Here is a 12,941-nt window from a genome sequence, read left to right as displayed (position 1 = left end):
TATCCACGGACCCAATATACTGTTACACAACATGCGTACTCTTTCTCAACTATTTAATGTTCCAAAACTGACTGTGTTTAACTGGATACTCGCCAAGACAGGCATTTTGACAATTTTGTATGTATTTTAACGTTTTAGCACAGTTAGCCACTCATTTTGGTATTTGCGGCTCACAAGCTGTTTGAGACTGAGTGCAGCTTGTGCGCTCCACTAATATAGATCAGTGGTGGTGCGCACGCTTTGGTATAAGCGCGAAACCTGCGGGAGTTACTAAAATAATGCGCAATACAAGCACTATTTAACCGAAGCGAATGAGACGTGTGTGTGAGAGAAGGGGTCGTCGGAGAGAAGAGAGTGAGAATGCGTGGCTGATGTTATTGCCTATGCCACTGGTAACAAAACGGATCGGCTCGAAATCGGAAAGAAGTGAGACTGACCGACCGATCACCGATCCGGGCCGATCATGAGGAAAATCGGCCGATTCCGATCCCTGGCCGATCGATCGGTGCATCTCTAATGGCTACATCTGAAAAGAACCTTATCCACAATCCTAAACAAACTACTTTATAGTCCCATGTTACACAGGTTCATTGAACACCCACTTCTTACTAAACCCCAATGTAAAGTTCTTGAAACATTCAGGAATTCACTGAGGACAGCATTTACAGTATGCTTACCTAAAACAGACTCTTGAGCCTTGGCAGGTGCTGGATCTGGTTCCTGGGCTGTCCTTTTCTGTCCTCTTGCAGCTCTATTACCAGTTTTCTTGGGAGTAGGCTCAGCCTTTTCTGCTGCAACTTCAGCGCTGTTGGCTACTCTGCCTCTTCTCTTTGGCAAAGGTTCCTTATTTACAGACTCATCCGTTACCTCAATCACCTCTTTCCTTTTCCTTTTGAGGGGAGTTGATGTCTTGCTATCAGTGGGCTCTGATTTGGGCGCAGAGGGAGCCACTGCCTTTCCTCTCCTCAATGGCTTGACATGTACCTGAGCTGCTTCTTGAGAGTCTTCAACGGGAGGTTCTTCTTTTTTCGCTCCCCTCCCTCTGCGGCCTCTGGGTGGCAGATCAGCTGATTGATTTGATTCTGTGGAGGTTGTCTCAGCTGGTAATTTGCATAATCTTTTGGATTTATTCAGCTGTGGTTCTTTTACATTTGTAGAAGTTTCAATATCTTTACAGATGACCAAATCTGAGGTCCAGTTAACCGTTTTTGGGGGTTTAATTTCATTAGCTTCCTCAACTGTAGCAGATTTTTTGATTGGGTTTTTAGAGATGCCCTTAGTTGAATCCTTCTGTTTTCTGCCATGGCTTCCTCTTTTCACTTTCTCCAGTGCAACAACTGTTGTATTCTCAACAGCAACAAATTCAGAATATTCTTGTCTCATGGTATTTTCTTCTTTCTTTGATTCAGGTGATTTTGCTGTTCTCCTGGTATGTTTAACAGGCTCTTCTGATGAAGCCATATCCTCGGTAACCTCAGACTCTGCCCTGGCAACTACTTTACGTGCACGGCTAGATATCACAGCAACTGGTGGTGCAGGGTCTGCAACAGCACGGCTACCTCTTTTGACAGAAACATCTGCAACCATTTCAGGTTCCTTTGCAATAACGGCCCTTTTTCGACCAGATTTCACAACAGGGGTCTCTGCTTGTTCAACTGGGCTGACAACGTTCTCCTCAACCTCAACTGAAACAGTCACCTTTGACTGCTTTGCCTTCCTATTCCCCCTCACAGATTTTACCACTGTTTCAGTGTGTTCTTCAGTCACAGGTAAACGTGTGCAGGTATCTATAGCAGGCTGGTCAACAACCTCTTCAGCTATTTGTGGTTTCTGCTGTTTAGCCTTTCTTCCTCTGCCAGACTTGACCACAAGTGTTTGAGGATCCTCTTTGTGGTCAACATCTGCCTCTGACACAGCTTTGGAAACAACAGTGACATCAACATCATCCAAGGGTTGGTACTTGACAGTTTCTTTTTTACCTTTCCTTCCACGCCCTGACTTTGCTACAGATGTCAGTGGCTTCTCAGCCACTACAACAACATGAGTGCTTGTAATTTCGCTTTCCAAAGCAGGGGTTGGCTCGGTTTTCAAGTGTTCCTTCTTTGCTGGCCTAGCCCTCCTACCTCTAGTTGCAGAGACAGTTTCAGTACCTAGTGAAGTCTGCAACTTGACATCCTCTGGTGCAACAGCATTTTCCTCACAAACAATTTCAGTTGTTTTCTGTTCAAGTTCTTCTGAAGGTTGGCTTTCTATTTTTTCCATCTTCTTTCTTCTCCCAGGTTTCACAACAGGGGCTTGGACCTGCTCTTCATTGGCATCAGGACACTGTGGGTCAACAGCATTTGCATCAACAGTGAGCGCAACTACAGCATCAGCATAATCTTGTTTAGTTTTCCTTCCTTTCCTGGTTTTGGTAACGACAGGAAGGCTGTCAGGTATATCAGTATTTATGGACTCTACAAGTACTTGGGAAGCCTCCGTATTCTTTGCCTCTTCTTCCACAAAGCTGTGCTTGGGAACTCTACCACGGGCTGATTTTCTGACTGGGCTGGCTGCTATTTCTGGAACTTCAAGAAGTTTCTTGCCTCTCCTTCCCCTGGTAGGGCTAGCAGGAATTGGACTACTCATATTTTCCTCTTCAATTAATGACAACACAGCAGGTGCTTTGGCCATTTCATTTTTGGATTTCTGTGCTGCTCTTCCTCGACTGCCACACTGAATTTTGTTGGCAGGTGGAGACTTGATTAGCTCCTCTTGCTCAGCAGTGGATGAAGTTGCGGTAGCTTCAACTGTTGCATTGGTATTGTCAGATACGCATACAGTTTCTTCAGACTGCTCCTGGGTTTTCTCATCTGCCCCAGAAGAAAAGACATCAATAGCTTCAACTGAAACTGACTCTTCATTCTGGTCAGGGTGTCTTTCCTGGGGAATTACAGTCTCAACCTCTTGATCACTCTGATTAGATTCAACTGCTTTAGCTGTGCACTGAAGATCCACAGATTTTACAACTTCAGTCTCCATGGTTTTAAATGGACAGACATTTTCTTTGTCACATTCCTCATCCAAACCTACAAGTCAAGACAACTTCATTTAGTAATCCAAGTAGTTAACTGTCATAAACGCCTAATTTCCCAAATTTTAGGACTAAGAACAACAAAATAGATGAGAACAAATGTGCATTATGCAGATTTAACTCACCTTCAACTGGCATGAATCCAGAGCCACTTTCCAATGGTTCTTGAATCTAAAGATGAAAAATACAAGGTTTTATTAAATTTGAAGGAAATAAAAACAACTCCCAATTACTTTTAAAACAAAGAATGAAGTCAACCATTACGGAATGTTTAGTGTGTAAGTAAAGCATCTATCCAAAGAAGCTTTACATATCTACAATGCAAGTAAGCAGCATGACAAAACTTACATTGTCAGCTAAATTATCTACTGAGAAAACATGGTGTGAGTGTTTAATGGGGTAACCTTGCCATTTACCTCAGTAGGCTCAGTCAATCTGCTTTCTGTTGTCAGGGAAGAGCTATTCTCTGGTTCATGTTCTTTAAGCCCAGTTGAATCCTGTGCCATTGCTTCTTTAAGTCGAGGGGTCTTTCTCAGGTCACTGATTCCAAACTGACTGCTGACAGGATCTCCTTTTTGCTTGGGAGTCTGCATTAACTGCTTCAATCCAGAGAAGTCTTCTACAGGTTCAACTTTCTCTTCGAGAGTCTGCATCAGCCTTTGTTCACCCATTTGATCTTCAACTGGTTCTCCTTTGTGTTTAGGGGTCTTCATCAGTTCTTTCACACCAGTCAGGTCTTCATGTTGCTCAGCCTTTTCTTTGGGTGTTCTCATAAGCCTCTGAAGACCAGCTGCGCAGAGTACAGGATTGCTCTTCAATTTTGGGGTCTGCATCACTCTTTTCACTCCAACCATGTCTTCTACTGGAGCTCCCCTGTATTTTGGAGTCTTTAGGAGTTCCTTAACACCTTCTAGACTTTCATCCTGGGAAGGTTTACATTCCTTGGGGGTCTTGAGCAGCTTTCCTCTTAAGTCCTCAATTGGTTCGGCCTTCTGTTTGGGTGTCTTCATGAGTCGCTTGACTCCAGTGAGGCACAAGGATGGTGCTGCTTTCTGTTTTGGGGTTTTGACTACTGCTTCAGGTGCAGCCTCCTCTTCCTCCGTTTGTACATCAGAAGGTGTCTCTACATCTGGAATGATGTCATGGCAACTTGCCTCATTTGAGTTGTCAGGGAGCTGAGAAAGACCTTCGTCTTCCAACAAACTACCATCCTGGTTGTCCATAAGTCGTCGTGTCACTGCTTCATTGTAGCAACGTTTGGCAGTGGAGACCACACTTAATGGTGACACCATCATTTCACCTATGTGGGGAAATGGAAAAACAACGGCATGAAATCAGAGTTATATCAAAACAATACACTGTAGATCACTTGTGACACAAATCTGAAACATTTACCTGATTCTTCTGGTGTTTTCATCACTGAAATCTCATCCAGAGGAATCTCTGGACATTCATTATTCACAGGAACTCTATTCTTAGACCTGGTGTTGGCTGGTGTTTTGAAAATCTCTGCAACACCTAACATTACACATAAAACATAGAACTTGAACTAACAATTTCATCAAACATTAATTGCATACATTGTTTTCGTCAACATTGAACAAACCTGTCAAGTCCTCATCCATTTTCATGTCCTTCTTGAATAGTGCTATGTTTGGCACTATTTTAGGAGCAGCACCAACAGACTGGTTAGTCCTCATATGGGCTTTGCCAACAACAATGGTAACTGGAGATGCTGCATGCCCAGTGCTGACAACATCTTTCAGCCTCCGTGCAGGTGTCTGTATAGGTAAGCAACAGTTAAACGCTGTTTGTAATAAAGCCACAAATTAATGAGCCATTCATTGAATAAAACCATTAACAGAAATTTGAACAATTAATCAGAACAAAAACCTTTATTTCGAGACTGATAATCTTTTGTATTTTACCTTGGGTTTTGGCACTGCAGTTTTCTTCATTATACTGCTCTTCGTAGTTTTTTTCTTAGTTATAACTTCCGTTTGAGGTTTGGTCTGACCAAACTTCACAATATCAGCCCAAGAGGTCAACACTTAAAGAAACAAACAAAAAATGTAAATAAATATTTAAGCTGATGAAAGATTTCGTATCATAAACAGGAATGCACTGGCATAACCAGTTTAAATGTTTCACCTTTTAGATTAGCCCGTGATGCTCCACTGCGTCTTGAACGCATGACATCAAGTGCACTTTTAATTGCACTTATGGGTGTTTTACTTGCAGAAGACTTCATGCTCTTTCTCCTTAAAGGTACCTTTGGTGTTACACATTTCTGGGGCACGTCTTCTACAATGGTTGACTGTGTTTCAGGCTCGTCCCCCTGGTCCTGGACAGGTGATGGAGTACTGATACGAGAGATTGAAAACCGCCCCTGCACCCTAGGTGTCTTAGTTAAAGACATGTCACCCACAGCCTCAGTCGCTGAAGTTGAAGCTCTCTTAGCAGATGCAGGTGTCCTGGGTGTAGCAGGAGTAGAGGATGATGTTGGTGCCTTGGTTGAAGCAGATGGTGACTTTTGAGGTTTAGGTGATGGAGTTTTAGCCTTGATACTCGGTGACCTTTGAGGTTTAGGTGATGGAGTTTTAGCCTTGATACTCGGTGACCTTTTGGCAGGTGATGGAGTTTTAGCCTTGGTACTCTGTGCCTTTTTGCCAGGTGATGGAGTCTTTGCTGGAGATGCTGTCCGTTTGGGTAAAGCTCTCTTTGGAGAACGTTTTTGCACCTCTGGAAAGGTTTCTTCAAGTCGAAGAGCCTAAAAAAATGAAGGGGAAAAACTGGATTAAAAGCCTTCAGAAGTTTCAAAGATTTAATAGTCCTAAAAAAAGCTGTTTTATGCATTACCAAAAGACCAATGGCAGATGCTCGTCGTAGAAGAGATTGGGGTTTTTGGGAAAGACCCAAACTGTGTCGTGGGGTTGCCCCACGGCAAAGGGGAGAATTTGGAGGCAGGCGTTTGTCAAATAGCTCGGGGCTTAACAGACCACCAAAGGACACTCGCTTTTTCTTTGCTTTTGGAATGGTTACTTCATTGTGAGATTCATTACTGTCACATAGCTCATCTGTAGAACAAAGCAAAAGTATGATGAATATGACTTAAATAGGCACACATATTTGCAACATTTTTCAAAATGACAAATGGTGGATTCAGAATGCAGACACTTCTAATGTGTTACAAATTCATTCATAAGAACAAGCTTCAAAACAAGCCATCTCACCTTGCTTCTTAGAAGCTGATGTGGTAGCCGTAATTTTAGGCAGAGCATCTTGGACTTGAAACCTTTTGCCAGCATTTGCTCTTGGAGATGTTCTTGGTGACATTTTCACTTCAGTGTTCTTATCCTCTGAGCCTGGAGTCTGAGGCTGGACTGTAGGCATTTGATGAGCAAGGCTCTGATTCTGTGATCCACTACTTCTCCTTCCTTTTGGGGATTTAGGAGTTTTCTCTTCAGGCCGTGGCTCTAAGAGAATCTGCTGGACTACCTCACCAGCACTGAACTTCAGAGGTGTTTTCAAGGGTGTTCTCTTCTTCTGGGAGAAAGGAGTTATACTTTTCTCCATCAATGAGGGGGTACTGGCCCCTACAGATAGCATATCGTCATTGGGTTTTTCCTCCACATTTGCATTCAATGAGCTCTGAGGGATAGCTGGTACAGTTGTATCTTCAGAATTGGATTTTGAGGATCTTCGCTTCTTGGTAGATGGGGTTGGGACCTGTATCGGACTACTTTTAACATCTGCAGCAAGAACTTTCTCGTGACCAACCTGAGGTCTTGCAAGAGGTGTTTTTGGTAGCTCCGACTTCCATGGTGATTTTGCAGCAAGGTCCTGTTTGACCATTTGGTACAGCTCACAAAAAGGTGACATACTGTCTTTTTTAAGTTTGCCGCCTTCTGGTTCATTCTCAAAAGTTTGTTCCACAGATGGTGGCAAATTTGACCCATCTTTTAAACAAGTGTCTGTAAGTACAGTACACATGAAAATCATTGGTATTAAATCATATTTTAAAAATAATTATTATTATTATTACTATTATTCTACTACTACCAGGGCTTGACAGTGCAAGCATTTCACTCGCATTTGCGACTAAACATAGATATGTACAAACTAGAAAATGTATTTAGGAGCATAAGTGCGAATACAATTACAAAATACAAAACAGCCTAACTTACACAGTAGCCTATAACAAACGTATTCATTTCTTCAATTTATTTATGAAAAAAATAGCGATACAGCCTCATATGATTACTGAACTTTAAAAAGGCAACGATTTAATTTAAATTGTCGCGTCGCGTGTAGTTAGGACACAGTGTATTTTTATTTCATTCAGTTGAACTTAATCTTTTGCACTCTAATCTTGAAACACCTGTTTACTTTATATTTTTGTGTATTTTTTTTTCTTTAGTAAAAGATCTTTAATAAAGTTATTTAACCTGTTAGGAGGACAACACTTTTTTTCACTTAGTAATTATATATTGTGATAAAAAAACAAAACAAAACACATACTGTGACAAAAGCTTCAACTTTTGATACCGTCACATTCCTAATGTACATACAATTTAATAGGACCATAAATAATTACATAATTATCCTATTAAATAGAGTCTGAAGCTAAATTATTTAAAAACCTTGTGTACTTTCTGTATTCTGATCAATTTAATAATTGTGCAGGTAAATGTCTCCTTAACACCCCCTTATTAAGCTAAAACACATAATTTGAAAAATTTGCATTGCACACCTAAATTTTTTTTAATGCGCTCCTAAATTGTTCAACTTAAAGGGATAGTTCACCCAAAAATGAAAATTTGATGTTTTTTTTACACTCATAGACTTTGTTACCATTGCCATCCATTATAAGACTGATGGACTCCAACGAAATAATATTTTAGTTGGACTTAAAAATCATCAAATGTGTTCTACTGAAGAAACAAAGTCGCCTACATCTTGGATGCCCTGGGGGTAAGCAGATAAACATCAAATTTTCATTTTTGGGTGAACTATCCCTTTAAGAGCACATGTGCTCCTTGGGAAAAAGGCAAGCGTCAAGCCCTGACTACTACTACTACTAATATAACAGAAACAAAGACTAAAGCCTCAAATCTCATGATCACTAACCAAACGAATGCTCTGACTTGCTCTTGTCCACAGGAACAGGTGTGCCCTTTTCCTGCTGCTCTTGCAAAGCCTACAGGAAAAAAAGAACCAAAATTCAACAAAGAAATAAATGATAAATGAACAAAAAATACCTATCATCTGTCTCGCAAGACTCACATAAAGTACACACCTGGACTGCTTTGTCGTTTCCAGGTGTGGACAGCGTCTTCTTCTGTGTTTTAGGAGGTGGGTACTCAAACCTGACATTTTGACAAGAATAAACCACATAAAACTAATTCTACCAAACAAGGATTGTCCAAGAAAGATTTTTTTCCAGCATTAAAATAATAGCAAACATCTGACTCACCTGAAAGAACGATCAATGATTGTGATGACATCACCATGCTTTAAACGTTCTGATTGATTAAGAACTTGTCCATTAATACATGTGGGGTTCACGGAGCTCAAATTGGTCAAAATGAGCTTAAACAAGAGAGAAAAGTCAATACATGAATAGCATGTCATGTGTTCGTTTGTGGAAAGAAAAAGAAAACAAGACAAATTGAAACTTAGTTTAACAACACAATATAATTACCTCCTTGTTCTCATTCAGCTCAATTTTACAATGCTCTTTAGACACCTGTGGCAGCTGAATCCGAATATCACAGTCTAGCTTCCTAGAGCAGTAAAAAGAGTCCACATTAAAACTCCTATGCCCATTTGCCTTACTGGTGAATATGAAACATGATACTTGGTGTAAGACATCAAAGACATGAATTTCTCTCACATTTATTGGGTCATTCTAGTTTCACCACACATTACTTAAATATACAACATTACTCACTCAAGAGTACATTAATAATTGGTTGTTCAAGATTTCATTGTTAAATTGTACACACTAAAACATGCATATTTAATGTCACCATTCACTATTGTTCACTCACATCAACAGACAAAATGTTTAAAGGGGTCATATGATGTTGCTAAAAATAACATTATTTTGTGTATTTGGTGTAAAGAAATGTTTATGCGGTTTAAAGTTAAAAAAAAAAAATTATTTTCCACATACTGTACATTATTGTTTCTCCGCTATGCCCCGCCTTTTTGAAACGCGTCGATTTTTACAAAGCTCATCGGTCTGAAAAAGCAAGGTGTGCTGTGATTGGCCAGCTATCCAGTGCGTTGTGATTGGCCGAATACCTCAAGCGTGAGACGGAAATGTTACACCCCTCACCATACTGTTGTATTCCCTCAGCGACCAGCACGGATCAGCTCTAGGCAAGACAAAGCGGCTATCGTCCTCTTTTGGAAGACCAAACAAAGTAGTTTCGCTTTCACAACGAAGCACACAGCGTCTTCAGGATATGGCGGCGGCAACAATACTACAGCGAGAACAAAAGTTACGCCTTCTTTCTTTGTGTGAACATTTGGGCGGCGTTATGCAAATCTTCCCACAGAGCGACGTAGACATGTGGGGGCGTGTTAGAACGAGCCGTTTTAGGTAGGTGTGGCTGACTCTTAACTTTTATAAAGAATATCTCTTTGGATTTGAGACTTTAGTCTTTGCAACTTTTCAGATCTTCTTTATGCACCAAGAGCTTGTAACACTCCAAAGAGAAAGGAAAAATTGAAATCGCATCTTATGACCCCTTTAAACATTACTTCAGGTTGGCTGAAAGTTGTGTTGTCAAAATGAATATTTAATAAATAAAAAAACTCAGTGTTTCTTTACGATTTTGTGATAGATGTAGTTTCACTGATACGAGTCTTAACACTTTATTGTCCTTTAATATATTTTTAAGCGTTTAAATTACATTAACAATTGTTGTGTATGTTTCATTGGTATCTGGTGCTGTAAAATCGCCTGTTTGTCACAAATATGCATTGAAAATGTGAAAAATACTTATAGTAAGACAATTTTCTCAACCAGCCACCATTGGCAACATCTGAGACAACGGACGTTGCATAACATAACTATAATTTTAATAAACAGATATAGGAGTTATACTCCGTCTCACGAATCGCTACAATGAGCAGGAATGCAAATCATTTAGAGTAACGCATTCTGATTGGCTAGAGTGGTTGCCTGCGTCAAATTTGGACATCAATGAAAAGCCCGCCTGGCATCAAACGAGCAGAACAGCGCATGTCCCAAACATTTACAGTTCTTTATCAATTGCAATTAAGAAGATACTTGTAACCAAATGTTAAAGATTTTAAGCAGGTGCACTTCAATTTTACTTGCAGTGATTGTGTGTATGTGCTACAGTAGTAGTCATATACAGTTTATTTGTTGTTCATGCACCTCACTGTACTACTTGGCAGTATTTTAAGTTAAAACCTAAACAGCTATGTAAGCCATGATTATAAAAAGTGTTACTGACCTTCCGAACAGACAGGATGCTGTGAGGGGGAATTCAGTGCCATCTCCTCCATTTCTCTTGATCACCACTATCTTCCCAAACAAAGGCATTTCAAAGCAACTTACCTTGTTTAGCAAACACAAAAGACCAAAAAAAAAAAGAACAACCTCGTGAATGGTGTGAATTTTTATCGACGTAAATGCAATATTTTACTGTAACTTTTCTTTGAAACCTAACTCGAATATCATCCTTGATGTTAAATACAATATACTATAGAAAGAACAATTTCTTAATATTCTGCATTAATGCATAATTTCAACATATTTTGCGTTCACATTCACAATTGAAGACACGAGATCAGCACATGGCCAAAGGCATTTAAAACACTACGTAACAGGCAGAAAGCTCAGGTTAAATCCACATTTACTTGTTTTAGTGATTGAGAGGACTCAAATATTGCCAACAATATCGTGACCACACTCACTGAAAATAATGTTAGCGATTTGTTTTAATTGTAACTAAGTCACGCATCTGTCGATAGCATAGTGTGTCAATAATGTTTGCGCAGTTCCTTTGTATCCTTGAAATGAAAATAACCGAGGATTTACCTGAGATTGTGTAACGTTATATCAACACTATAAAATATATTCCATCGATGTCAAACCCTGGTTTTTAAAAACCAGCTTAATCCGGCATTAAGATTATTGTCCCGGTCGCTCCTGCCGTTACTAACTCAAACTAACGTTACTACTTCCAAACATCAGCACACTGGGTCCATCTACACAGGCAGCGAGTGTTTCCGTCTTGACTGACAGCATATATCCCTCCGCAAAAAAAAACAAAACAACTACCAGTTATTTGCTCAAATATAATATAAAATCGCATAATGGATGGAGCTAGCTAATTGGAGCCTTGTTCAAAGGTTGATTTAGCGTGTAATGCATTACAAAAATGAAGGACTACTTTCTTTGTCAATCTGCGGAGGGATATAAGACGGATAACTACCAATGTTTGAAAATTATTCAAAATTCCGCGCGAGGGCTTCTGGTTGGCCCGTAGTAATACTTGCTACTTTTCATAGCCAATAGGATCTTGTGTTGACGTAACGCGACAGAAAAGCTGGCCAATTAAATCACGTTAAATGTGCAATTGCTCTTTTAAACTAGATGCGTCCCGCCCTAGCCTGATAAGACGGCGGAAGCAGTGAAGCATGATTGCAAAGAAGGAAATAGTAAAACTGTTTATGCGCACAATAAAAGTGATCACACAAAATCACTTAAAGTGTCTTATTGAAAATGCCTTATTGTAGTGTATATTCTAATACAATACTTAGGTTGTTTCCCTTCATTTATTTTTATTTTACAGTAACAAACCCAATATTGTTGTGTACAGCAGGAGTAAAATATATCATATAAATTTATATCAAATAAATGACTTACCTGTACAGTAAAGAATATAAACATGGATAAATTAACATAATACATTACATTAATTCAAAATATACAGAAAAGGCGAGCATCAGTATTGATCCTATTGTAATTAGCAATATTATACCTAAACCTATATAGGGATAAGGCGTTATATGGTACCCTCAAAGGTAAAAGGCTTTTCCTTTTTTTTTAATGTACAGTTAGATATAGGCTAATAGTTTGTAATTGACTCTGTACCTAATTTCACTCCAACATTAATTCTTGGGGCAGAACTTTACAAAGTCCTAGTCTCTGTAATGCATAGTCATAAGATATTTACCTTTATTGATCTAATACGCCGCCTTCAGATTTGTAAACAGAAGAAAACTGAAGAAAAAAAATCGAACTTGATGTTTCTAACTTCTTTTGCCCCTGTATCTGAAATAAAAAAAAGAGGCAATGAATGAATACTGATATAACCATCTAAAAAAGAACAATATGTTGCACATATTATGCTGGCATTATTCTAAAATAAATCTTATACAATACTAAAGTGGTTTATTTTGTGACAATATCCACTGTCTGTATGTTATCATAATTTATATTTGATCATACACTTAAATTACTGTAATTATTTCAGTGTTTAATTTCGTGCTATTGTCATGGAACAAACAACGGTCTTCTCAAATTTGTCAATGAAGTTCCAGATCTCAAAATAAGACTTTATTGAACACAGCAATAAAGCCGAGGTGATCAGAATCTGTTCTGTCCAGGCATCAGCTTTTATACCTTATTCTTATCAGCTATTGACCAATGGTATCACAGTTCTGTTGATATCTCTCCTCTGGTTTGCTACCATTAATTTTTTTACTTTTCCTGGTATACTTTCTAATAGTGGAATCCTGCTAGTTTGAAACATTTTCCTAATAATTTTTATCTCTCCCGTCCCACTGGATGCAGGTGTCCTTCTTGGAAGTCACCCAAAGG

General features: G+C 39.3%; 2 protein-coding genes across 3 annotated transcripts in view; both read right to left on the bottom strand.

The window, feature by feature from the left end:
- The window catches only part of LOC107684748 (antigen KI-67-like), a 13,149-nt gene extending 1,799 nt beyond the window's left edge, over positions 1 to 11,350 (bottom strand). The window contains exons 1-16 of one of the 2 annotated variants that reach the window (XM_016481094.1): positions 11,154 to 11,350; positions 10,567 to 10,670; positions 8,778 to 8,859; positions 8,550 to 8,665; positions 8,373 to 8,442; positions 8,204 to 8,273; positions 6,307 to 7,047; positions 5,933 to 6,150; positions 5,225 to 5,843; positions 5,002 to 5,123; positions 4,680 to 4,854; positions 4,469 to 4,591; positions 3,490 to 4,373; positions 3,199 to 3,244; positions 1,143 to 3,068; positions 678 to 1,106 (exon numbers count right to left, since the gene is read on the bottom strand). In XM_016481094.1, the coding sequence (XP_016336580.1) occupies positions 678 to 1,106; positions 1,143 to 3,068; positions 3,199 to 3,244; positions 3,490 to 4,373; positions 4,469 to 4,591; positions 4,680 to 4,854; positions 5,002 to 5,123; positions 5,225 to 5,843; positions 5,933 to 6,150; positions 6,307 to 7,047; positions 8,204 to 8,273; positions 8,373 to 8,442; positions 8,550 to 8,665; positions 8,778 to 8,859; positions 10,567 to 10,655 (5,710 nt within the window). In that variant the 5' untranslated portion in view covers positions 10,656 to 10,670; positions 11,154 to 11,350. Of the gene's footprint in view, positions 1 to 677; positions 3,069 to 3,198; positions 3,245 to 3,489; positions 4,374 to 4,468; positions 4,592 to 4,679; positions 4,855 to 5,001; positions 5,124 to 5,224; positions 5,844 to 5,932; positions 6,151 to 6,306; positions 7,048 to 8,203; positions 8,274 to 8,372; positions 8,443 to 8,549; positions 8,666 to 8,777; positions 8,860 to 10,566; positions 10,671 to 11,153 lie in introns of both variants that reach the window. The other variant, XM_016481093.1, reaches the window with a different exon arrangement.
- The window catches only part of LOC107684750 (eukaryotic elongation factor 2 kinase-like), a 32,855-nt gene continuing 20,439 nt past the window's right edge, over positions 526 to 12,941 (bottom strand). Inside the window, exon 20 of the transcript XR_001633886.1 lies at positions 526 to 537. The gene's annotated coding sequence lies outside the window, so the exon portion shown is untranslated. The remainder of the gene's footprint in view (positions 538 to 12,941) is intronic.

The sequence above is a fragment of the Sinocyclocheilus anshuiensis genome, unplaced genomic scaffold, assembly GCF_001515605.1.
Source record: "Sinocyclocheilus anshuiensis isolate Anshui unplaced genomic scaffold, SAMN03320099.WGS_v1.1 scaffold537, whole genome shotgun sequence".
In the NCBI taxonomy this organism is placed as follows: Eukaryota; Metazoa; Chordata; class Actinopteri; order Cypriniformes; family Cyprinidae; genus Sinocyclocheilus; species Sinocyclocheilus anshuiensis.
The sequence above is the reverse complement of the archived record's forward strand: the minus strand, read 5'-3'. Positions and strand labels throughout refer to the sequence as shown.